Source organism: Dipodomys ordii, unplaced genomic scaffold (genome assembly GCF_000151885.1).
Source record: "Dipodomys ordii isolate 6190 unplaced genomic scaffold, Dord_2.0 Scaffold1, whole genome shotgun sequence".
NCBI lineage: Eukaryota > Metazoa > Chordata > Mammalia > Rodentia > Heteromyidae > Dipodomys > Dipodomys ordii.
Window position 1 is genome coordinate 23,892,780 of NW_012267217.1, and position 26,776 is coordinate 23,919,555.

At 38.5% G+C, this 26,776-nt stretch overlaps 1 protein-coding gene across 1 annotated transcript in view; it reads left to right on the plus strand.

Annotated features, from left to right (window-relative positions):
- Positions 1-221: 221 nt before the first annotated feature.
- The window catches only part of Gtf2f2 (general transcription factor IIF, polypeptide 2, 30kDa), a 138,616-nt gene continuing 112,061 nt past the window's right edge, over positions 222-26,776 (plus strand). The window contains exons 1-4 of the mRNA XM_013011950.1: positions 222-458; positions 8,070-8,143; positions 18,779-18,797; positions 20,420-20,564. Coding sequence (XP_012867404.1) covers positions 393-458; positions 8,070-8,143; positions 18,779-18,797; positions 20,420-20,564 — 304 coding nt within the window. The 5' untranslated portion in view covers positions 222-392. The remainder of the gene's footprint in view (positions 459-8,069; positions 8,144-18,778; positions 18,798-20,419; positions 20,565-26,776) is intronic.

Here is a 26,776-nt window from a genome sequence, read left to right on the forward strand (position 1 = left end):
CTGTCTGTCTGCATGCATGCATGCATGCACGTATGCATGTATGTATTTGTTTTTATGTAGACCTTGACTTGAATGCTTTGGCCCTTTCCACTCTAGATTTAAAGCACTCAGAAGCCTCCAAACCAGCGAGCCACGCCCACAAAAAAGCATCGGCGGAAACAGGAAGTATGTCCTCAACCGCGCGCCGTACTGACGCAGCAGTGCGCAAGCGCAGTTCCCTGCTCCTGGCAGCGTGTTCCTCTGTTCCCGACTTCCTTGTTTCCTGCTTAGGTGGTCGGCGCCGGCTTCTCCCGGCGTGCGGTGGCCGCCTGGGTCTCGGGGCGCTCGGCTCCCAGCCCTTCTTCTCCCGGGCCCTCTGCTCTGGCTGCCACGCCTCCGCTGGCGGCAGGCTCATGGCCGAACGCGGGGAGCTCGATCTGACGGGCGCCAAGCAGAACACGGGCGTGTGGCTGGTCAAGGTAAAGGCCGCGGGGCTCCCCGGGCGCGGGCGCTCCGGGACGGGCGCTCCGGGACGGGCGCTCCGGGACGGGCGCAGCCTCGGCTGCCCGCGCCCGGCGCCTCCACCGAGCGCCTTCTCGGAGGCGGGAGTGGTTTTTGTTTCGACAGTTCACTTAATGAACCCGCCTAGCCTAGCCCTGACACGACCCCTTCCCCTCTCTTTACCCCACAACAAAGAATTCCTTGAATCTTTCTCTTGGGTGGAACAGATGTGTAAGTATGCATCCATGCAAGTTAGTGGAGGGGCTGGCTTCTCCTCCAGTAAGTGGAACTGGAGCCCCTGAGTACACCCTACACCCTTAAAGTGTTCTCTAGGTTAAATAATTGAGAGAATTTTTTTTAAACTGTAAAGGTGATGTACAGAGGGGGTTACAGTTACATAAGTAAGGTAATGAGTACATTGTTTTTTGAACATTGTTATCCTCTCCTTCATTTTCTCTGCTTATCCCTTCCACTCCTTCTCCCCCCCCACCCCCCGCCGCCAGTTGTAAAGTTCTTTCCAACATAGTGTCTAGTATCACTGTTGCATTGGTTCACCTTTGTCCCACCGTTTCTGTGATTCCCCTTCCCCAAATCAGATAAACTCATATACAAGACAAAGGGTACAGAAATAAAAATCAGTGACAACAGGGCATAAACCAAAAGAACAAAAAACAGAAAGAGAAAAGAGATAATTGCAAACAGTACACACACACACACACACACAGAGAAAACCTCTTGTTTGCTTGCATTTATGGAACAAGAGGCCATTGACTATTTCGATTTTTATTTTCATTTTAGAGCACAATTGAATCTCATCAAATTGGCCATTGATATCTAATTTATGTGAAGAGGCAATTTTGGTTAGTCTTGAAGTGGCTTGCTTCTTCATATTAGTGATTATCTCTTAGATACAGTTTATAAAAGTTAGGCAGAGTGCGTAGGATTGAAAGTCTTTGAACCTTAAATAAAATACAGGAAGCTTTAGTTTATTAATGTCTTCTTTAACTGTTTTATCATATAAGTGAGTTCTTATCAACTAAATCTAAGGAAACCTTCGAACTCCCCAATTCTCATGATTATTGGCTGGCAGATCAGACCTGTATTATACAGGAACTTTGCCTGTCACATTTTTAATAGTTTTTGGCATAAAGTAATTATTCAATCAATATGCAATGAATGCATGACTGCTCTCTTCAAACCTATCCTTACTCTCTGACATCCATTTGCCTTTTCCTATAGCTATATCTGTACGACTTAAAAAGATGAAGTAAATGACATATATGTCTGTCTCCAGCTGCTTGTTAAATGGAAGAGTCCTTAAGGAGATCTATTTTAAATACCAAAGAAAGACTTGAAAAATGGTGGGGCTTAAGATGATGCATTTGTGTTTGGACTACAGTGAATTTTCAATAAATGTTTTCTGTACAGGATTTGGATGAGTGGACAGTAGTATAGCATGGAAAGTGGAATAGCAAAGCTAGACTGAACATGATTGCTAACATTTTACATATTTGAAAACAAAAAGGAGATGTTAGAGCAACATACTCACATTGTTATATTGTGAGCTGGAGGTGTCCTAATTGCAGTTAATAGGAATGGGCAGGATCTTTTGCATACAGCAAAGATGCAAAAGATTATTTTAGACAAAAAGTCAAGTTTGGCATTGCACAATGCAGTTTACAAGGAAAAATAACCATAGGCAGACAGTTTTCACAGGATCATAGGTATGTGCTAATGAAGCCTGAAGAATTAGGACAACTTTTTAAGTAAAAGTTGTTAGAATTTGGTGGCAACTTTTACTAAAAAGAACCTAACTCATACAAAGAACTCAGTTCAAGCCAATGATTTGTTCTCCTTTTTAAAAGATAGTTGTAATGTTTTATTTTTGTTTGCAACCTCCTGTTAACTTAGCATGCTGGGTTTTTTGTTTTTTTATTTTTATATAAAAGAAATGAACAGACGTATAAGTATGTTTTTCCAGGGGGTGGTTCTAAGTCTAACCAACAGCTTTCTTGCCTACAAAGAAGTGTTTCTGTCTATCCCAATCAACTTTCCTGGTGTAATTGTTTTGACTGCTTGTTGGAAGAAATGGACATCATACACTATGAATGTGCTATTCTTTAGCCAACAGCACATGCTACCTTGGATTTTACTTCTTCATAGATATACCAGCACTTGGACATTGGTGAACAAAGAAAAGAAAGCTATGTATCAGAAAGAAAGAGGTGAAACTAGAATGGATAATGTGATGGTTACTTCTGATTGTCAGTAGATAGGATTGAGGAATGCTAAAAGATTTAGTAAAGCACATCTTTGGATGTGTTTGTGGAGCCAGTTCCAGAGAGGATTAGATCAAGAATGAATTAATCCTTTAATAGATTTATAACATGATGGCATTATCAGAGGTGGCAGAAGGTGGGAGGTAGGGCCTTGTTTGAGGAAGTAGGTCACTGGATGTACCCTTTTATATCTTGCCTTGGCCCCTTCCTTTATTCCTGTTTCCTGCCCACCGTAAAATGAACTGCTATGTACTGCCATGCCCTCCCCATCAGTAAAAAATGAAACTTCTGAAACCATGGGCAAAATAAATCTTTCTTCAAGTTCTTTCTTTTTTTATATTTATTTTTGTGCCAGTCCTAGACTTTGAACTAAGGGCCTACACACTGTCCCTGAGGTTTTGTGCTCAAAGCTAGTGCTCTACCATTTGAACAACAGCACTACTTCTGGCTTTCTGGTGGTTGATTAGAGATAAGAGTCTCATGGACTTTTCTGCTGGAAGTGGCTTTGAACCATGATTCTCAGCTCTCAACCTCCTAAGTAACTGAAATTATAGGCATGAGCCACTAGCACCTCACTCTCAAGTTATTTCTGTCAGGTATTTGGGCACAATGATGAAAAATCTGAAAAGTGTAAATGATACAGCAAAACCTGGCAGAAAAAAAGAGCCTATGTTTCTTATGTACCAATACATTATGAAATAAACTATTTTTTTTTAATATTTCTCAGATGATAAAATTAAGGCGGGAGGTCAGTTATCTTGCCAGGCATGGAACAGCGTGGTTCAGGTTAAATGTTATTTGGTTACAAAATGACAAAATGTATGCCAACAATAGGAAATGTCTTTTTTGCATTCCTTTGGATCTCTTTACTGGATTCTGTCTCTGGAGGTTCAAATGTGGGTTGAAGACTGGATTTTGCAGTTCTCAGTTGTAGCTCTGTATCTTGAACTTCAAGAAAATAGGAGAGTAAACTGAGATAGAGATGCATAGCAGGGGTTTATTAAGGTTTGCTCTTGTTACCTGCACTGTGAAAGGAAAGCATTTAAGTAGCATGTTGGTCAGAGAGTATCATCCAGTCCCAAGGTAAGCCATGATTATTCTCTTTTCCCACCACCAATTATTGGATGTGAATTACCCCAGGAAGAGGACATGTCTATATCAGGGACTTTTCTCTTCATAGGTGGCCATTATTAAAAGGATGATAGCTGAGGGTTACCTGCTGATCATACTCTCAGCAACAGGAAAATTCAGACATCCCATCCTAAAGCCGTATAATAGGGAATGTCACATTAAAAAGTCCACTTAAATTGCCTCTAGGAGAAACAGGATTCTGGAGACTAGTAATGATAGAACTACCTACTCAATGGAGCAGAGTTGCCAGAAAAACTCTGTGGGAAGTAAGTTTTGTACAAATCACCTTAGCACTTTGGCTTCAAAAGAAGGGGTGCCTTTAGTACTCTGCTCAGCTTAAGTTACTGTGTAGACACAGATTGGTTCATCTAACAAGCTTTCAGTGCTTGCTGATCACTGCTAGGTTGGAAGTATGTTATAGTGAGTATGACAGTCCTTGTTGTATAAACTAGAACTGATAGCCTAATACAAGAGACTAGGACTTTTAGACTAATCGGGTATTAGTTGTTAGGAAAATAATTTCAGTCAAACAAGGCATTGATAGAAGGAATACTATTGTGGGAGTGTAAATAGTGTAGAAACTTGACCTGGTTTACTGGGTCAAGGGGTATTTCTCTGAGCAGATAATGCTTAATTGAGTAATTTCTTGCACTTTCCTTGGTTTGGGGAAATCTGAGAAAACATCTTTTTTACCTAGTACTTTGACTACATCTTCTTTTTTTTTGGGGGGGGGGTCCGGTTGTGGGGCCAGAACTCTGGGCCTGGGCGCTGTCCCTCAGCTCTTCAGCTCAAGGCTAGCGCTCTACCACTTGAGCCACAGTGCCACTTCCGGCTTTTTTCTTTTTGCTTATGTGGTGCTGAGGAATCGAACCCAGGACCTCATGCATGCAAGGCAAGTGCTCTACCACTGAGCCACCTTCCCAGCCCTACATGTTATTTTCAATGAGAAGTATGGAGTGGTGGAAACAACCCAGGGATCTCCTAAGTGATAAATTGACGAGTGTTTTGGAGGTTGGAACCATACGATTACTTATTCTTTCTCCCTCCCTTATTCTTTTCAGACTTAGTTGGCAGAGAGGGCAGAGGATCTTAGGAATGTTTATGTTTTTATTAGCATATATCAATTTTACAGAATAGGGCTGTTAGTACATTTTCATACATGCATACACCGTACTTTGATAATATTTGCCTCTCTATTACTCTCCCTAACCCCCTTCTTCTTTCCTAATAGACCCCGTTTAAATGATATGTGATCCTGAACAAATTGGCTAACTGCGTTGTACCTCAGTTTCCTCACTTTTGTAAAATAGAAAAATAATAGTATTGTATCAGGATCGAATGGTTAATATTTTTAAATATTTAGAAGAGTGAATGTCACTTAATGCATTAACCATGTACTGCTACATAACCTATTAGCTCAGACTTCAGAGCTTTAAAACACATCTTAATATTTTACAATTCTCTGGGTGGGAATGGGGAGTCCTGGTTCATCTTTGCTGTGCCCTCTGCTTTATAGTGTCTCACAACTGCAGTCAAGGCGTCATGTTGGGTAATGTTCTCACATTTTCTTTCTCTTAACTGGGAAGGAACTATGGATAGGAAGTGTACTGTATGTCTCAGAAACAAGACAAAAAGGGATTTGGGATATGTATGCTATTAAAAAATGGTAAATGAGGGGCTGGGAAGGTGGCTCAGTGGTAGAGCGCTTGCCTTGCATGCATGAGGCCCTGGGTTCAATTCCTCAGCACCACATAAGCAAAAAAGAAAAAAGCCGGAAGTGGCGCTGTGGCTCAAGTGGTAGAGCGCTAGCCTTGAGCTGAAGAGTTGAGGGACAGTGCCCAGGCCCAGAGTTCAGGCCCCACAACTGGACCAAAAAATAAAAAAATAAAAAATAAAATAAAAAATGGTAAATGTGCTGGGCGCCGGTGGCTCACGCTGTAATCCTAGCTACTCAGGAGACTGAGATCTGAGAATCGTGGTTCAAAGCCAGCCCAGGCCAGGAAAGTCCATGAGACTCTTATCTCCAATAAACCACTCAGAAAACCGGACATGGTGCTGTGGCTCAAGAGGTAGAGCACTAGCCTTGAGTTGAAGAACTGAGGGACAGTGCCCAGGCCCAGAGTTCAAGCCCCAGGACCAGAAAAAAAAATATAAATGTTTGAGAATATGTTTATCAAAACATCATATGGCACCTTCTTAATATGTGCAGTTTTAGTGTTTTTATATGTTAAGTTTAAAAATTTGATGAATTAAATTATATTTCTATTGATATATCTCTGTGGCAATAAATGATTACAACAAAATATAAGATCTATACAAATATCATTATAACATCAAATAAAATCTTTGAGTCCTTCCACTGTATAAATTAATACCCTATTGCTATAATCTTTCTGAAATACTGCTTACAAATTAGCCTTTACTTCTTGCTTTGTCTTTGATTTTTTAGTCCAGGGAATATTTATGTCAATTATTACTTTGCAAATGAAAACCTCTTATAAGAAGCTGTACAGAGTTTTTTTTTTGGGGGGGGGGTCCGGTCGTGGGGCTTGAACTCTGGGCCTGGGCGCTGTCCCTGAGCTCTTCAGCTCAAGGCTAGCACTCTACCACTTGAGCCGCAGCGCCACTTCCGGCTTTTTTCTTTTTGCTTATGTGGTGCTGAGGAATCGAACCCAGGGCCTCAGTCATGCAAGGCAAGTGCTCTACCACTGAGCCACCTTCCCAGCCCCTGTACAGAGTTTTTAAGTTTGGTGTAATCCCAGTTACCTATGTTTGCTTTTGTTCTCTGTGGTTTTGAGTCTTGTTCAAGAATCTTTGACCATTCTACTGTCTAGCTTTTTCCCTGTGTTTTTGTCTAGGAATTTTATTGTTTTGAGTCTTACATTTAAGTCTTTATTTTGAATTGATTTTTGTAACTAGTGAGTGATAGTCCGGTTTCATTCTTCTATATATGGATTCTCAGTTTCCCAGTGCCATTTATTGCTTATCTGACTAATTAGTATCTGTTTATTCTGACATTGTAAGAGCACCTTTATTTTACTTATGGAAACTAAGACTTTCTTCTCTTGCATCTGTTTCTAATATTGTTGGCTACCCTTCTCTAAAGAAGTCGTTGATTCTGGCCAGCCAGTGAAAGTATTTCATTTTTGAGTACAGTTTAGGCCCAAGGGTGAGCATATGACCAAGTTGGCTCCAAGAGAAACATTTTGGCTAGAGACTTTGGGAACAAGGCTCTTATTCTTCAGGAGCTGCTTCAGGTGTCTTGCTCCCTAAGGAAAAACCTATGTAAGAACCGAATCAAAATGGGGAAGGGAAGAAATGATGACAAAGTCCTTAGGGTATCACTGGGCCATTTCTCAAGCCTTCTTAAAGTTAGCTCTGGAATTTCTACTTATTTGGGGTGAATAAATCCTCTTTATGTTTATGGGCTTTTTGCCCCTAATGGCTCTACAAATTATAAGTAGTTTGCCATGTTCAAATGAATGGAATGCAGTATAGCTGAAATTTTTTGTTAAGATACGAAATATCCTTTTATTTTGTTGGTCATGGGGCTTGAACTCTGGGCCTGGGCACTATCTCTGAGCTCTTCAGCTCAGAGCAAGCACTCTACTTACTACCTGAGTCGCAGCGCCACTTCTGGTTTTTTGGTGGTTAATTGTAGATAAGAGTCTCATGGACTTTCCTGCCCCAGCTGGCTTTGAACCGCGCAGATCTCAGCCTCCTGAGTTCCTATGATTGCAGGTGTGAGCCACTGTGCCCTGAAAGATATGAAATCTTTAATATTGTGTTCCTCTTAAATTGTTTCCATCCTGTAGCATATGTACTCACATGAAAAGCAATGTGGTGTAATAAAGAACACCTAAGACTAACCTCAGTCTACTAGCTGTGCTATTTCAATTCTCACAGTTTTGAGTAAGGAGAATGATTTTTTCAGGCAGATTATTGGAGTAATTCGGGAAATGATGGATGTAGAAGACTCAGCATAGTGTTTGATACATTTGGCTTCCTTCTCCCACCTTTGGTGAATGTCTCATGGACTGTCCTGGAACATAGACTTTGGAGACGGTTTGGATTTGAGTCCTGCCTCTCACATTTACTAATTTACTAATTATGGGGTAAGTTGTACAATTCTTGGATACCCCATATTCATCATCTGCAAAATGTTTTGCTTCATTTTAGGTTCCTAAATATTTATCACAGCAATGGGCTAAAGCCCCTGGAAGAGGTGAAGTTGGAAAACTACGGATTGCCAAGTAGGTTATTTTCATGTTATTGACATTTTAAAATGCTTTTTTTTTGAAGCTTTTGTAAGTGCTTTTGAAGATGATTACATTTGTTGGATTAGAGTTTATTTGGAAAGTGAGAAGCAATAAGCCCATAAAAGCTTGCTAAGAAAAAATTAAATGCCTTGTAAGGAGAAGTGCTTATGCATGTTGTACCCACACACATCTCACTCACACCTCTAGTGACAATTGATGTGAATCAGAAGTCATGTTTATTGGTAAAACTTATTGGCGGTAAAGGAGCAGAGTAGATAGTTTCTCCATCACTCCATGTTATCCATATCATGTGAGGAAGTATGCTTGAGTTGGGTATAACTGAATGCTCCAAAGGAAGTGCTTCAGCAGGAACACTTTGCCACTCTGACACTGTATATATTTGTAGGAGTTTTGAGAGGGTAGGAACACCTACTCAACAATGTAACAGAGAAACCTCTTAAGCTCAGTTGGTATAGCCAAAGGCCTTCTGTTCCATTCTTCCCATCCATTCATATTTTACTTTCAACTCCAGTTGGATTTCCATACCAGATTCTTGAATCTACTGCTCCATTGAAGTATCTCCTTTTTTTTTTTTAGTTCTTTTTTTTTTTTTTGTGCTAGTCCTGGGGCTTGTATTAAGGGCCTGAGCACTGTCCCTTGAGCTTTTTTGCTCAAGGTGATAAATTGGAGTTAAGAGGCTCATAGAGCCAGGTGCTGGAGGCTCATGCCTATAATAATAGCTACTTGGGAGGCTGAGATCTGAGGATTGCAGTTCAAAGCCAGCCTGAGCAGGAAAGCTCATGAGATTTATCTCCAGTAAACTACTCATAAAAAGCCAGAAGTGATGCTGTGGCTCAAGTGGTAGAGTACTAGCCTTGAGCACAGAAAGGCTCAAGGACAGCACCCAGACCCTAAGTTCAAGCCCCAGGACTGGCCAAAATAAATAAATAAATAAATAAATAAATAAAAGTCTCACAGACTTCCCTACCCAAGTTGGCTTTGGCTTTGAATCACGATCCTCAGATCTCAGCCTCCTGGGTAGTTAAAATTATAGTTGTGAGCCACCAGTACCTAGCTTCAAGTCTCTTTTTTTGTCAACAGTATCTTCTTACCAGTTGGCTTTTTGTACTTGTTATTTCTGAGATAGTGTCTTTGCTTCCTGCTTTAGTGTACACTGTGACTGTGATTCTCCTATCTTTATTCCTACTATAGCAAAAGAATGAAAGGCATATACCACTATACTCAGCTTCTTCCATTGAGATGAAGTCTTGTGGATTTTTCTGCCTGGAGTGGTTTGGGGCTACAATCTTTTGTCAATTGGCTTTTTTTTTTTCATAACATGCTCTCCTAAATCTTAGTGACTTAGACAAAAGCCACTTTACTTGGTCATAATATTGTAGATTAATTTCAGTTAGATCTGATCTACTTGGCCTTTCTGGCAAGAATGGCCTCATTACTGTCTGGTGGCTTGATATTAGCTGGGGCAGTGGCCATTTGTTTCATTCTAGAATGTCCCATCCATATGGTGGTAAAAGAGATTCTAGTAGCAAAAGAGAGAGGAAGTTCCTGTATGCAAACGCATACTTTGCAAGCTTATGCTATGTATGTTTCTTTGCTAAAGTCTTGTTGGTCAAAGCAATTCACATGTCCAGGTCTGAATTCAAGGCTAAAGCAGCAGATTCTCAAGTCAAACAATTTGTTTCTGTAAAGAATCCGTGTTTCTTTTTACAGTCGGCATATCTACATTCCTAATTGTAAGCAATCCTCTTAATTGACTGTCAACAGAGGTTGACATGATGGGGTACTTTTTTCCTGAAACCTTCTGTTCACTTCATACCTAGGCAGCATTCTTTTCCTTTTCCCTCATTAGCTATTTCTTTTTAGTCTTTATGGCTGGACCCTTCTCATCTGTCTCTTAATTTATATGACCTCAGGGCTCAGTCCTTAATTCTTTTTTTTCTTACTTTCTACATGGTCTCATAGCCTTTGAATACTAAATAGTAATTATAGCTCAAGTTTGTTTTCTCCTGAACTTGACTCAAAATTTTGATCAGCTCTTTGATATTTCCTCTTGAAGGTCTCAGATGTATCTTAGTATTAATAATTACTGTTCCTTCTCTTTGAAATATTCTTCCTTTAAATATCTCTTTAGATAGCTTCCTTTAGATATTCTTCCTGTTTTTTGGTTTGTTTAGGACTCTGTTCAAATATCAGTATGTCAAAAGCTTTTCTAATCACTAAATATAAAATAACACATAGTATACCCGACCTCTCTCACTCTCTTCTGTTATTACCATTCTTTGTTTTAGTGGGTCTATTCATTCACCTGTGTCCATCTGACATTTGTTTGTCCATCTTTCTTCCAAAGTACAAGTACTTTAATGACAGGATGTTTTGTCTTGATTACTGTATATCCAGCGTTCAAAACTCTGTTAAAAAAAAAAACTCTGTTCAGTGGAGTACACAATACTTTTCAATAAATTTTTATTGATGCACTTAATGAAAACTACTATGACAAGTTTCATTAAAATAGCTGGTTTTTTTGTCCTCCTTCTCTTCCTTTTTTTCAGACAGGGTCTCACTCTATAGCCCATACTATATAGCCTCTCAACTACTGGGATTACAGTTGTGTGTCATCATATTTGGCTGCTTTATTCATTTATTTTCTTAGACTATAGTTCCAAAAGTGATACTGTTAGTTAGTGAATGTATGTACTTTTTTCCTGAGTGCTGTCTGTGAGCTCTTCAGCTCAAGGCAAGCACTCTTCCACTTGAGCCACAGTGCCACTTCCGGTTTTCTAGTGGTTAATTGGAGATAAGAGTTTCATGAACTTCCCTGCCTGGGCTGGCTTTGAACCTTGATCCTCAGATCTCAGCCTCTGAGTAGCTAGGATTACAGGTGTGAGCCACCAGCATCCGGCAGTATGAACTTTTTTTTTGTTGGTCATGGGGCCTAAATTCTGAGCCTGGGCCTTGTCCCTCAACTCTTCAGCTCTACAACTTGAGCCACAGCACCACTACTGGCTTTTTCTGCTTATGTGGTGCTGAGGAATAGAATCCAGGGCCACATGCATGCAAGGCATGCACTTACCATTGAGCTACCTTCCCAGCCCCCAGTATGAACATTTTTAAGGTTTAAAATTGCCTTGCTTACTCTCCCAAAGCATGGAGATTATGTTTCCTTTTACCTGAAACATCTAGTATGTCTGTGTGAATCTTACACTTTTCAAGGGGGACCAATTCCATCTCCTCCTTAAAGCAAAATAGCTTTGGAGTTTGATTTGTTGTTTGGGAAAAAAATGCTGTTTTCTGGAATGATGGCATGCCTTTAAAGAAGCTTTGGCACATTCATATGGTTTTTGTCTTAGCTGCCTTTGTTTTTAATTGGCTTTTAGTTCTTCATTTTTAAAAATAATACATTGATTATAAACAATCAGGCTTTTTATACCTGAGTGGTTTTGTTGTTGTTGTTGTTTTAATGGTACTTGGAGTTGAACTTGGATCTTTGCACTTGCCAGGCAGGTGCTCTATGACTTAAACAACTTTGCCCAGTCCAAGTAATACCTTCTTGTTTTAATTATTTTAATTATTTTTTGGGGGTGGGAAGGGGGAGCTGAACTCTGGGCCTGGGTACTGTCCCTCAGCTCATCAGCTCAAGGCTAGTGCTCTACCACTTGAGCCACAGCACCACTTCAGGCTTTTCTGCTTATGTGGTGCTGAGGACTTGAACCCAGGGCTTCATGCATGCATGCTCTACCACTGAGCCACTTTTCTAGCCCTTAAAATTACTTTTATACAAAGGAAAATAATCTCGTTTTATCATTCACATATCTTAGAGTGGTGACAGTTTGGTATGTAACCGTCTTGATTATATACTGGTTGTTTGGATGCTGAACATATGGATAACGAGTTAAAACATCTTTTTAAAAAGTTCTACAGTTCATAAGCTATGTATTTTTCAGACTTCTTTATAACTTCAGAACATAACATGAACTACTTTTTTTCTCTTTGTCATTTGCCCTTATATTTAGTTCTAAGGCTTTGGCTTATTTTGCTCCATTTTCCTTTACTTCCTCCCATCTTCCCTGCCCCCCCACTGCACATCTAATACCTCTATTCCTTGTTTTAACTATTCTAGTTTCTGAATTCATTTGACAATAAAATCCTAAGTAGAAGTGACTTTTATATCCTTGTATTTTAATCACTGTAATCAGCCATAGATGAAGAAAAAGGAAATATATCAAAATTGTTTAAAAGACCATCTTGTTGAAGTTATTTCCTATACTAATATAAAAATAGATAAGGAGCAAGTAAGAGAGAGAGACAGAGAGGGAGGGAAGGAGGGAGAGAGGGAGGGAGAGAGAATCTTACATATATTCATACCAAAGATCTAATCACCTCATATGGTACATAGTCTTATCTGGAAAAAGATCATCAGTTTTTGTTGTTGTTTGTTTTGTTGTTGTTGTTGTTGTTTTGGCAAAGATTTACTTTAGTATGGCAGGATAAAGTAGGATGAAATAGGAAAAAAATAAAGAAACATTTCCTGGTCCCCATACAGGAAGTGAAGCTAAAGACTAGAAAAGAGTTGGAGGTATGACTAGGTGATAGAGTGCCAACCAAATGAGCAAAAGTATCAGATCAAGAGTTCAAGTACCAGTCTCAGGACCGCCCCCCCCCCAAAAAAAAGACTCAATAGGCCATTCCCATTTGTTTGTAGCCTTTGTTCCTATTTGTAGTCTTGGTCCTGGGTCCTTTGTGTTTTCACGTGGGGAAGATAGTGAAAAATGTTACCTGGGCTGAACTAAAACACAAAGACAGTATCACTTCCTTTTGTTGTTCCTTGACTTTTTACACTTTGTAAAGACTTTATAGCTATTAACATCTCAAAGGAGAAGGCAGATGCAAGTAGTCCTTTCTAGTCCCTTCTTTCAATTATTGTAATGACATCTAAAAGTAGGTGTGATGGGAGGAAGAACTAGTTGCTTTGGTATTTTTAATTTTTTTTTTTGTGCCAGTCCTATGGCTTGAATTCAGGACCTGAGTGCTGTTCCTAAGATTTTTGCTCAAAGATGTTACTCTACTATATAAGCCACGGCTCCACTTCTAGCTTTTTGGTGGTTAATTAGAGATAAGAGTCTCACAGAGTTTCCTGCATGATCTGGCTTGGAACTGCAATCCTCAGATCACAGCCTCCTGAATGGCTAGGATTACAAGTGTAAGGCACCTCAGATCTCAGCCTCCTGAGTAGCTAGGATTACAGGTGTAAGACACCAGTGCCCGGCTGAATATGAACTTTTACTGTCCTACCCTGCCTTTCAGTTACATATAAAATGAAATGCTTATCTAAATCTGGAATTTCCAGGGCTACCTGTAATCCTTTTAGATTGAGAGGCTTTTTATTGTTCTCCAGTTTACTCCAGATATTCAGGCCCTAGGTTGCCCCTTACCTTACCTTACCTTAAAGGCAGTAATGCAAGTCCTGTAGAATCCAGTCATTCCCAGATAAGTTTTAGTTGTTTCTCTGAGGAGGCCCTAAATGTGCGTGTGTGCGTGCGTGTGCATGCGTGTGTGTGCGTGCGTGTGTGTGTGTGTGCGTGCGTGTGTGTGTGTGTGTGTGTGTGTGTGTCCTGGGACTTAAACTCAGGGCCTGAGCACTGTCCCTGAGCTTCTTTGGCTCAAGACTAGCACTCTACAGTTTGAGCCGCAGCACCACTTCCAGCTTTTTCTGAGGAGTTTATTGGAAATAAGAGTCTCATGGAAGCCGGGAGCCGGTGGCTCACACATGTAATCCTAGCTACTCAGGAGGCTGATCGGGGTTCAAAGCCAGTACAGGACCTGTGAGACTCTTATCTCCAATAATCCACTAGAAAACCAGAAGTGGCGCTGTGGCTCCAGCGGTAGAGCGCTGCCTTGAGCTGAAGAGCGCAGGGACAGCGCCCAGGCCCAGAGTTCAAGCCCCACGACCGACCATAACAACTTGTTGCAATGTAGTAGCCCTGATTTTAAGAAGGCCTTTCCTCCTTCCCCCACAACCCCACCCCACTGCCTGGAGTTATAATATGATCTAATTAATTTTACCTTTTGTTGGGAGATCTATGCCTTTTGTAGAGACCCTAGTGTTCTGGGGACCTTCCTGCAAATTAAAACCATCTGATTACTGGAGTGTGTTTAAAATCAAGGACCTTAATTTCCTTGCTAAACAATCTCCAGTTCTTTATCTTTTCTCTAAGGCATTAAGTTTAGAATCTGATACACTATACACTACATTGAGCTGTAGAGAACAAAATTTTCATTAGTTTCTTTGGCTATATCTAGCATTAGATTAAATGCTATTATTCTTTGCAAAAATAGAACCCTGATAGCCAACAAGGATTGATGCATCATGATGGGATAGATTTAATTGCTAAGAATTAGAAATCTAATTAAATGAGATACTCATTTAATTGTATATGAGATACTCATATGACCTATTTTTCATAACTTTTTAGCTTTGAGTTACTTTTGGAAAAGTCTGGGAGAGAAGATAGAAAGCTATTTTTGTTAACTGATTTGGAAAAAGAAAAGTTCCAAAGCTAAATGCTTTTTATATTTCGTGAGACTCATTCCCTGGCTGGTTCACCAATTTGTTATTGGATAATGGAAGAGGGAGTTCCCTCCTCTTCCTAGAGGAAACCGCTGGCCCTTGACATCCACACAGGAAAAGCATTTCAGTAAGGAGAATCTCATAAAGTGAAATTTTGGCAAAGGTTTATATTAATATAAGAAGATAAGATAGAGAGAAATAGAAAAAGAATAATCCCATCTCCACATGGGAAATGAGAGTTAAAGACTTTGATCCACATTCTGTTATTCTGTGATAAGAACACATTTATATTAAATAGTACCCTGAAAATATATGGAAAGACTTAAAAACAGCTTGCTGCCTAGTAGGTCTCCTGGCTATATTCTCCAGGCTGCCTAGTTTACATTCCTAGTTGACTTAGGTTTTTTTGTGTTGCTGAATTACTTAGTTCACTATTAAACATGTGTAGGATGGGTGAGGAATGTCTTAGCAGTGTGTGTGACCATGTTATCAGGATTTTAGTTGATTTTCAGCAAAATATGAGTCATCAAATTCCTGTGGCTGTAAACAGAAGGCTCCATTAATAGCTGCTTGTTGTTTAGAGTGAAGTGGGAAGATGATCCAAGTCTCTCCTTTCCCAGTTAACTCACAGTGCACACAATATGTTCAGTTCTCAGTGCTGCAAATAGATAAGTTCTGTCTATGGACTGAGCTGAGGCATGATAGGGGAACTACTTTAGTCAGTGTTCTTTGAGGAACATACAACATTTGAAACTTAGAAGACTCGGGGCAATCCATCTTCATATATTTTTAAGACTAGAAGATATGTGGTATAACTATTCTTAAGATGAATTTACCAGTTTATGGGATAGCTATGGAAATTACCATCTTAAGTTGTATCAGCCCAGTGACCTATTGGAGCACTTTTTATATATAACTGCCTTAGCCCTATTAGCCATTTTCTTCAAGGAGCCATTGTTTCTTGTAGAGTAATCAGAAACTAAAGTTTGAATATTCCAAGTGTTCAGTGCTATTCCCAGGTCTTCAGTGAGTGGAGCTGGGGAACACACACACACACACACACACACACAGACACACACAGACACACTTTTATTTACACATTCATCATGAATTCATACCACTCTCTGGTTCCTATCTAATGCTATAGGATATGTCAATTTTCTCCCTTTTCATATTTTTATTTCTTTTATGAAAATGAAAGACCTATTTCTGTAATTGTTAATATATGTTTGTTTCCCTGTGATTGTATTTGTTCAGTCCTTGCCTACTCTATACCATGTGTGAATGGCCTCATCACCCTATTTGGACTTAATACTCCTCTACTGAACTTAAACTTGCTTTCTCCACAGTTTTTCATTCCATCTCCTCAATAGGGGTCTAGCATGTGTGGTCCAGCAGTCTAGTCTGTTTTAGGTTGTCCTCTATGTGGATGCCATCACTTGCTGATGGCATTTTGTTGACAGTGTCAATAAAAAATTTGTGCCTCTTTTTCATATCCAAGAAGTATTTAAAAGTGAGGAAAGACAAATGATTAGTAAGTTATTTGCTTTGAAGTGGCAGATTGAAGAAGTAGCTGTGAGGTATTGAGAAATGGATTCAGTAGTGAAGAAGAAAATGCATAGCAATATGAAAAACTTAGTGAAGAATAGCCCAAGTTCTTACCTCATTGATTTTTGCAGATATTTTGTTTATGTTTTTGTTTTTGATTTTGGTCAGTCATGGAGCTAGAAATCTAGGCCTGGACACTGTCCCTCAGCTCTTCAGCTCAAGGCTAGCACTCTACCACTTGAGCCACAGTGCCACTTCCGGTGTTTTCATACATGGGAGGCAAGCACTCTACCACTGAGCCACTTTCCCAGCCTCTGATTTTTGCAGATATTTTGGAAGATACATTTGTTAATGTTTCTTATTTTGACCATAAGTCTTCATGTAAGGATATATTATAGTTGTAATGTAAAGGTCATGTGCAATTAATATAGTCAAACACAAGATAATGAAATATATGTCATCCTTTAAAATTGTAAGTCTTAGAGGATTAGCTTTCATTTCATAAAATTAACTCATCTAGAGCTCATCAATCTCTTACCATTACAGCCAAGGTTCTTTTCTAATTATATGTATGTGAAAATGAAGTTATCCTTTCCTCCTGTGCTCCCTAATTACATCTGGGTGGTTTTTTAGTTTTCCAGACTGAAAATGTCAACATGATCTTTGCTTCATCCTTTTTACTTTGCTATCCACTTCCAGTCACTTCCTCTTCTGTCAGTTCTAACAGCTTAATGCCCGCTGTGCACCTCTTCCTTGCATTCCATTATAGCCTGCTTTACACCGTTCTTTTTCTGTGGGTTTTATAGGAATATATTCTGTGATTTGCCTTTGCATTGTCCATGCATCTCTGTTTTAAAGGCAGCTAAATTAATTGTCTCAAGAAGCCAACGTCAGGAATGATAGGGAATGGACTGTAGTGAATGCAGTGCCTGACTGAAACATGTCTAGGGGATTGACATCAAGTTGAATGAGGTATTAGATATTAGATTCTAGTTTTGTAATGAAGCTAGAAACTCATTATTGTATGAAGTGTTAGGTATATTTTTCTAAATACTTTCCTAACAAAAAGGATTGACATTACACTTTAATATGCAGTGGAAGACTGTGAAATTGTTTTAAGAATCTCAACTCTTTAGGCTGGTCTAAAAGACCCTTTACTGATGGCATGGTGATACATACTTGTAATCTCAGCACTTGGGAGGCTGAGATGGAAGATGGAAAATTTGAGGTTAGCTAATGCTACATAATGAGAACCTGTCTCAAAAATGAGAGGGAGAGGGGGTACAAAAGGAAGAGCTGGGGAGGGAAGGGGAAGGAAAGAGAGGAGAGGAGGGAAGGCAAGGCAAGTTTGGCCCTAGGCTGTGTTTCTGGTGTGAGCTTGATATATAGATGGTTTCTCATTTCTGGTATTTCTCTTAACCTGGGTTGCTCCCATTTTGTTGGCCTCATTGCCCTAATCCTTTTTTCCCTGACTTTCTAGTCTCTATTTCCTTGACGATATGTTGTACCTTTGTCCTAAATTTTGACAAGATATAAACTACCTTGTTTGTAGTTATTTATGGATTTGACCTATTTCCTTTAGCTTGGGACCTTTTAGTATAAGGATCTGTACTCATTTATTACATCCTTCTAACACATTGCTTAATGAATGTATAGTAGACTAATAATGACAGAGCAAATGACTGAGTGACTGAATGAAGGCAGGTTGTAACTGCTGGGTATTATGGAGAAATAGTTTTCAAACTGGTCTTCATATGTCTAGTTCTTTCTTTGTATATTTAGTCCTGTGGGTATTTTCCAGGCATGTTTGCTGGGTATCTTGCTTATTATTCTTTAGTTCAAATAGTGTCTGCGGATCTTCATTGCTTAAATAACAAAGTTCATGCTTTACACTGCAATATTTACTATCTTCTCGTTTTTAGTTCATCTCCCACTATTCCCTATCATGTTTTGGGTTTTGGTGCTTGTTTGTTGTTTCTTTATTGGCACTGGGGCTTAAACATAGAGCCTTGCACATGGTAAGCATGTACTTTACCACTTAACTACACTTCCAACCCTATTCTAACTGATTTTGCTTCTTCTGTCCAGCCAAATGTGGTCACTCATTCTTTATCTTGATCTTTAAGATTTCAGTAGATAAATAAAACCTCTTTAGATAGACAAGATGTAAAATTTGCTGAAGTACTATTTAGATCAGGTTTTAAATAAACCTGCCTTTTGCTGAAGAAATAAAGATTAGAATTATAATAAGCTCATTATTTGGTCAAAATATAATTAGGGCAAACTATAATAGTGTTATATGACAGTGGGTTTAATGTGGCATTATATTTTTTTCTTATAGGATTACAAATAGTTGGGGAGAGTCAGAGATAAACTTAAGAGTTAGTCTGTAAATATATTAATCAAATATGAACTAAAATCATTTCTTTTGGCTTTAAACTCATATTAAAACAGTATGAAATCTGAATAATATTAAATATTTTCTTCTCTTTCAGGACTCAAGGAAGAACTGAGGTAAGATGATTTTTATGGAAATTTATTTAAAATGTAAGATTGTATTTAAACATGAATGGATTCTTTTCTGGTTGTTCATGCTCAACTTTTTTCTTCATTGACCTAACCTTTTCTCAGCACTCTGAAATGAGTATGACTTCAGTAATATTTCAGCATTACTTCAGTGTGGCAAAGGCATTTGATTTTGGAATTTTTAAGGCTTTAGATTTTTAATCTAAAATTTTAATCCACAATGTATATAGTACTTATCACACTATAAGTACTAATTGTTCATAAATATTTATGATCTTCTTATATATTAGGAGATCAATAAGTTTATGTTCATTTATTTAATGTAAGATTTATTATTTTCAGATCTATGATATAGTGAAAATCATTTGGGAAGAACACCTGTGGTCTTTTTTTCAAAACCTTATAGTTGAGCTATTCTTTTACATATTTAGGTATATCTACCATGCCAGTGAGTCACACCTGTCTTAGTTACTTTGGAGTAACTAAGTAACAATTATTGGTAGTATTGCAGTTTGAGACAATCCCAGATGACTATTGGGAGTATTATATATATATATATATTTTTTTTTTTTTTTTGTCGGTCGTGGGGCTTGAACTCTGGGCCTGGGCGCTGTCCCTCAGCTCTTCAGCTCAAGGCGAGTGCTCTACCACTTGAGCTACAGCGCCACTTCCGGTTTTCTGGTGGTTTATTGGAGATAGGAGTCTCAAGGTCTCTCCTGCCCCGGCTGGCTTTGAACCACGATCCTCAGATCTCAGCCTCCTGAGTAGCTAGGACAGCGCCCGGCTGAGTATTATAATTTGAGGGGAGCCCAGATAGAAAGTTCAGGAGACCCTTTCTCACATGATAGCTTAATGTAGTGCTTATGCTTATTTCTCAGCTACATCAGAGGCTGAGGTTGGGTGGATTGAGGTTATAGGCAGATAAAAGTCCTTGAGATTTCATCTCAATAGAAGAAAGCTAGGCATGTTGGCACATGTGTCTTGTCTTCCCAGCCAGATGAATAGCCTAATATAGGTGAATTGTGATTCCTGCATCACCCAGACAGGAAGTGGGACCCTATCTTAAAAATAACAACGAGACAAAGGACTGGAGGCCTGGCTTATCAGTAGAGCAACTGCCTAGCAAGCAAGTTCAAATATTGAAACACAAAAACAGTACCATGTACTCATGTAATAGTTAAGACTAATAATATATCTTCTTTTTATGTTTAAGCTTTTTAAAGCAAATGCCCCACTTTTTTTTACCTGTCTCCAGTATAATCCACTCCTTAAATGTTCTTAAAATATTTACTCTATTAGCAAATAATGTTTTCTTTCTTGTGCTAAGCCCTTTGTGAGGTATTAGGATGTAAAGGTTATTGACCTCATCAGCCATAGGAAAAAAAAATTCATTTTTGTTTTAGATGAGCCCCATCATTCTGGCACATAGGAATAGATTTTTTATAATTTATGACTACTAAGGATTTTTCGATGAAGTTTTAAAAGATGTTTGATACACTAGAAAATGCTACACAAATTTAAAAAGTATTAATTTATAATTAAAATTTTTTGTACAGATCCTTGGAATATAAGTATCTATTGTAGTAAGGTCTGGTTAATGTGTCTATTAGGTATCATTTACTCTGAATGAGGATCTTGCAAATATTCATGATATTGGAGGGAAACCGGCTTCTGTCAGTGCTCCTAGAGAACATCCATTTGTCTTGCAAAGTGTTGGAGGACAAACATTAACAGTGTTTACTGAGAGCTCATCAGGTAAGTGGGAATGGAATTACTTAACTTGATTCCTGGATTGTTTTGTGTCAATGTACACTCGTGTTTGCTTTTCTAAGGACATTACCAAAGCTGTTCTTCCTGTCATTCTCGTATGCTACTTCTATGATTTTTATTTTCTTGTGATGAATGAAATGTGGCCATTACTTGCAACAGGTTTAATTCCCATTTAGGGTATGAATATAGAATAAAGCAAATGAAAGGATCTGGTGCATTTGGCAGCCTTATAAGATGAAGAGATGACATTCTGAGTTTTGATAAGGTCACAAAAACCTTGTGCATTTTACTATGTTGATAATCAGCAAGTGTAAGTTATACTTAAAAATACTGCTTAATATTAGGGAATATTTTAGTGTGGATTTTTGTGCTTGTATATTTCATATACTTGTCTTTTAAAGACTAACTTTTAATTGGTTTTGACTTCCATGAAGCTCAGTGTAGTATACACAGTTTTAAATTGTGTATGATAGCAGTGAGATATTTTAGCAGCTCAATAAATTAAGAGCAGTTGGTTCAGTTTGTGAATTAAATACTATAGGAATTTTTGTTGTTGTTGTTTCTTGGTTGTTGTCCTTAGTGACTTGGAACATTACTATTAAAGCAGCAGCAGTTTAATGGAATTGATTTTCTCATATCTAATTCAAAAAGTTAATGCCATGTGAAGAAAAAAAAAGCTTCTGATTTGATTTTGTATTTTGGCAGTAGAGATATTTGAAATCATACCCTCAAGATGGTTGAGTATGTACTCCACCACTCAGGAAACCATCCCCCAGCTTCTTTTTTGGTAGGGTCTCATGTTTTTGCCCAAGACTAGCCCAAGATTGTAATTCATCTATCTTTGCCTCCTGAGTAGCTGAGATCACAAGCTCAAGCCACCATGCCTGGCTTATTCATTGAGATGATATCTTACTACCTTTTTTGCCCAGGCTAGCCATGAAACCCATGATTGTATATTTATGTCCATTTTATGAGTTGGTAGAATTATGTATCAACTTCTGAGCTCTGTTCTCTGATTTTTTTTTTTTTTGGTCGGTCGTGGGACTTGAACTCTGGGCCTGGGCGCTATCCCTCAGCTCTTCAGCTCAAGGCAAGCACTCTACCACTTGAGCTACAACGCCACTTCTGGTTTTCTGGTGGTTTATTGGAGATAGGAGTCTCATGGTCTCTCCTGCCTGGGCTGGCTTTGAACTGTGATCCTCAGATCTCAGCCTCCTGAGTAGCTAGGATTACAGGCGTGAGCCACCAGCGCCCGGCTTGTTCTCTGATTTTAATGTCTCAAATATTTCAAAGAAAGTTACAAGAAACTATGCAGTCTTAAGAACATCAGTCTTTTAAAAAGGAATGTCCTCAGATAAATTTTTGTGATTATCATATATTACCGATAGCTGTATAAAGTGATCCAGAAAAATTAGTGATTTACTTCTTTTCTCTTTTGAGCTAACAAAATAGTAAATTATAGTAAATTAAAGATAAAATCATGATTTTATTGTGTTTCATTTGTTTGTGCGTACACTGGTGCTTGAACTCAGGGCCTCATTCTCTTGCTTGGCCTATTTGCTCTTGGCTGCCCTCTAGCTACTGCTCCATTTCTAGCTCCACTTTTTGATGGTTAATTGGAGGTAAGAGTCTCTTGGACTCCTCTGCCCAATTTCCAGCTATGATCCACAGATCTCACCCTCCTTCATGGCTAGGACTATAGGATGAACCACTAGTGCCAAGCTTCATTGTATTATTTTGGTGCTATCATAATAATTTATAATGTAGTGTTACAGGTGCTACAAAATGTTAAATAACATATATCCAACACATCCACTTACTGTATACTACATTGCTGAGGGCATAGTATAGGAGTTAGAATTTTTTTTCAATTGCTGGGATTTATTTTTTGTGTACTTGGGATCGAACTCACAGCCTTTTACATATTAGGCAACCATGCCCTAAACCCTTTTGTTTATATTTTGTTTTTGAGATAGAGTCTCACTAACTTTGCCTGTGTTGTCTTCTTGATCTTTCTGCCTAAGCCTCCCCAGTTATTGAAATGACAAGGGTGCCATGCCTAGTAATTGGGATTGAATCAAACTTGTTGAACCTGTAAGGTTATCTACTTGTGTGCTTGTGGAAGGGAAGAGGCATAGTGCCAGGATGATAAAAAGGAGGCTTGAGTTTTAGATGAAACATTTGAGGTTGGGAAACGTGAATTTCTTTTGTAGAAAAAAGGATCCTGTTTAAACTTTCAATAACTAAGTGGCTAATTTTTACAAAGCATGATTTATCACTGATCGATGTTTTATAAAACTGACATGGGTTATTCTTGAAATCTTAAATCCTTTAGTATTGCATTCCTTTTGAACATTTTGTGTTCCCATTTCTGGTAGCAGTATATTCCTGAGTGTGGTTTTTGTAAGGATTATCTTGTCAGGATGTGGAAAAAGATCAAGATTGTCATTCCTATTCTGGAGTTTGACAAAATGTTCTTGCTTTATAGAACTGAAGAGATTTTTGTACAGCAGACCCTTACTTGTAGATCAGAGTTTCTTGCTTCTTACACTTACAAATTTCTGTTTGTGTCATGGTTCCTTGATTCTCTCTATTCTTTTTTTGTGCCTTAACTGCTTTGTGAAGCAAGGATCACAATATGACATTTTTATTACATATGAATATGTTTAAAATATTTAGGACAATATGTGATCATAAGGAATGCTCAATAAATGTTAGTTATTTTCCTAATATCTTATTTTAAAAAACTTAAGATTTATTTCATAAGGCATGTGTATGCAGTTTGGCATAACTTAGATCTATAGCGTTTGATAAAACTCAGTGAATAAAGTTTTCAAATTGAACATTTCTCAATTTCCTTGATGACAGGAAAAAAAGTTCGAGTTATTAACAGCTTATCTCTTCTGTGTCATCTTATGTATTTGCTATTTCTGGTCATTAGAGCAACAGTTCTACAGATGGGTTATTTGGATCTCTAGAAAGTCCATAATAGACGGTAAAGATCTCCATGATGCATTAAAATTGCTACATGTATGTTTTTCTGTAGGACAGGACTTACAGGATTTAATGGCATGTTAGAGGGGTCTGTGGCCTAGAAAAATTACAGAGCCATGACTAACATTTCTTTGGTTGGTCATAAACTTGCCAAATTATAAGTGACTAAGCCACTTAACATATAGTAAGCTATTTATTTTACATTGGAATATATATGAAGTAACTGTTGTTTTGAATATTTTTACATTTTCCCTTAAGTACAGAAATGTATCTGCTTATTATAAATATTGCTTTCTAGGCTCTTTATAGTTTTTTCAATAGTTCATCCTATGCAATGTAAAATTTTATTAGAAAAATTAAAACTCTATTTGAATTTAATATGTTGAATTCTGCATATTTGAGTGACTTTCTTTATATAAGACCCTTACAAATTTTATATTGTTCTTGTATGTTTATATGTGTATTTATGTACAGGCTTCTTGAAAGTTGCAGATGCTTTAGGTCTAGGTATGAGGGCTTGCATTTTGCTTCACTCAGAAGATCTTTCCATGGCCAAGGTTTTCAGAGTTCAGCTGAGGGGTGAACACTAATGACTCTATTGTTTGGTTCCGTTGAATGTCTTTTGGGAGGATGGAATTAGAGTAGGCTGGTAATATGCTGTATAATACTTCCCATTTAATTATTTAATCTCTTGGTTGTTATATATACAATATTCTTTTGGGCAGGCTTATTTTTCTCCAGACTTAACTTTTTTTTTTTATAACTTTCCAATTCTAGACAAAAGTGTTCATCTGTTCACACAATTTTTGGTGCCAGGACTAGACTTCTGTCCACTGGGGCATCTGATACAGGAAAAAAACAATTCCTATAATAAGTCTTTGAATGGAGTTAAGTACAGAGAATGTGTACTTTGCCTGAAGGAACTGGGAAAGTCTTCAAAACAGAAATATTTGGGCTAGACCAAATAGTAGGAAAGAAAGTGTAGGTAAATTCATTCCCTTATTTTGCTTTTTCCTGCAGGTCATAGTCATTCATACTATCTAATGCTGGTAGTTCTTGTTAAATGAAACCACCAAAGCTCAGTTGTAAACTTCACTATCTAGGGAGGAAAAAAATTTGATCTAGTGCAATGGGAGTAGAAAACAGAGATTGTGCTCTAGAGATAACAGGTACTTCCACAGCTTTTGGTGATAAACTGAGATTTTTTTGTGGGGGGGTCCGGTAGTGGGGCCTAAACTCTGGGCCTGGGCGCTGTCCCTCAGCTCTTCAGCTCAAGGCTAACACTCTACCACTTGAGCCACAGCGCCACTTCCAGCTTTTTTCTTTTTGCGTAAGTGGTGCTGAGGAATCGAACCCAGGGCCTCATGCATGCAAGGCAAGCGCTCTACCACTGAGCCACCTTTCCAGCCCCATAAACTGAGGTTTATAATGGTTTCCAGGCTTTTTTGCATTAACATCTGGTTGGATTGTGAGACCATTTCCAAATTAAGAAATATTAGAAGAAATGAGCAGGGTGCAAGCTGATGCATAGTAACTTTTATTTTGGTTTTGGTTTTCATTCTCTTTCACACCTTTGTAAAAGTTCATTAATTCAGCTAATTGGTGTTTCTGCCAACTTTTTAAAAAATTTTTTTATTGTAAGGATACTAGAGGGTTACAGTTACATGAGCAAGGTAATGAGTACACTTTCTATTGAGCATTGTTACCCCCTCCATTGTTTTCCCCCTACCATCCCTTCCCTCCCTACCTTCCCCGAGATTCTTTTTTTTTTTAATTGTGATTAAGTGATTACATAATTTCCCAAATTTCACAGTATTGTAGAATAATGATGCTCCTTTAAAGTCACAAGTTCATTCTAACTTTCCTGGAGCAAATTGTCTATCACGGTCTATAACATATAACGGTATACACATATACACCATACATGTGATCAGCAGCATGGGGATATTTAGTAGTGGTTCGACCAGATGAGTGGGAGTTCTTTGTTTCTTAAGTCCTGTTAATTTTGTCATATGACCTAACATTTTGGATTTAGCATCCACTTATCAGGGAGACCATGTACCGTTTGTCTCTTCGCTCTTGGCTTACCTCGCTCAACATGATTCCTTCTAGCTCCATCCATTTCCCTGCAAATGCCATTATTTTGTCATTTCTAATGGCTGTATAATATTCCACAATTTTTGGATCCATTCATCTGTGATGGGGCATCTGGGTTGTTTCCATATCCTAGCTATTGTGAACAGTTCTGCCAACTTTTTGCAGGCCATCTTTTAGGCTTGAAATACTTCAGTGAATCAGATCTCAGCCTTTGTGGTGATTATAGTTTACCAGTAGATAAGAGAGAAACAAACAATAAACATAAGTGAATTATGTCACAGGCTAAAGGTAAAAAATTGTCTAGGAAAAAAGTAGCAAATGAGATCAGAGTACCACAATGAGTGTGTGGCTAGCACCCTCCTACAGGAGGATGAAGTCAACTAGAGTGTGGGATTTGAACATTCTTTTTTAAAATTTATTGTTAAGGTGATGAGCAAGGGGGTTACAGTTACAAAAGTAAGGTAATGTGAGTACATTTCTTTTTAAACAGTTACCCCTTGAACATTCTTAAAGCAAGCAAATGAGTTAGCCATGTGGGGCTAGTTAGCTAACTAGGAGTCTTCAAGGCAGAGAGAAAACAGCAATGACAAGTGCCTCTGAGTGGGAAGAAGCAAGCCTGTTATAGTCAAGGAATAACAAAGAGGCCACTGTGGGGCGAAGAGGAAGAGGAAGAGAGAAGACTCATAGGCGCTTAGCCTGGAGAGAAGGCCACTGGGAGTAGCAGATCATGAAGGGATTTATAAACCATTGTAAGGATTTTGAATTTTACTATTAATGGAGTGGAGCTGTGGGGGGACTTTGAGCAAATAGTGATATGATCTGGCTTATATTTTAAAGGTGCACCCTGGTAACTTTAGATGGGGATAAGGGACACAAAGGTGGAAGAAGGGGGCCCTTATAGGAAGGAGTTGGTAAGTCTTAGAACAGTGTGGGAGCAAGGACAAACATTTAATCTCTCATCTGTACCCAGTCCTGAATCTTTAGTTGTCTTAATAGACAATCTGCTTAAGTTCCTTTCCTTTCCTTTCCTTTCCTTTCCTTTCCTTTCCTTTCCTTTCCTTTCCTTTCCTTTCCTTTCCTTTCCTTTCCTTTCCTTTCCTTTCCTT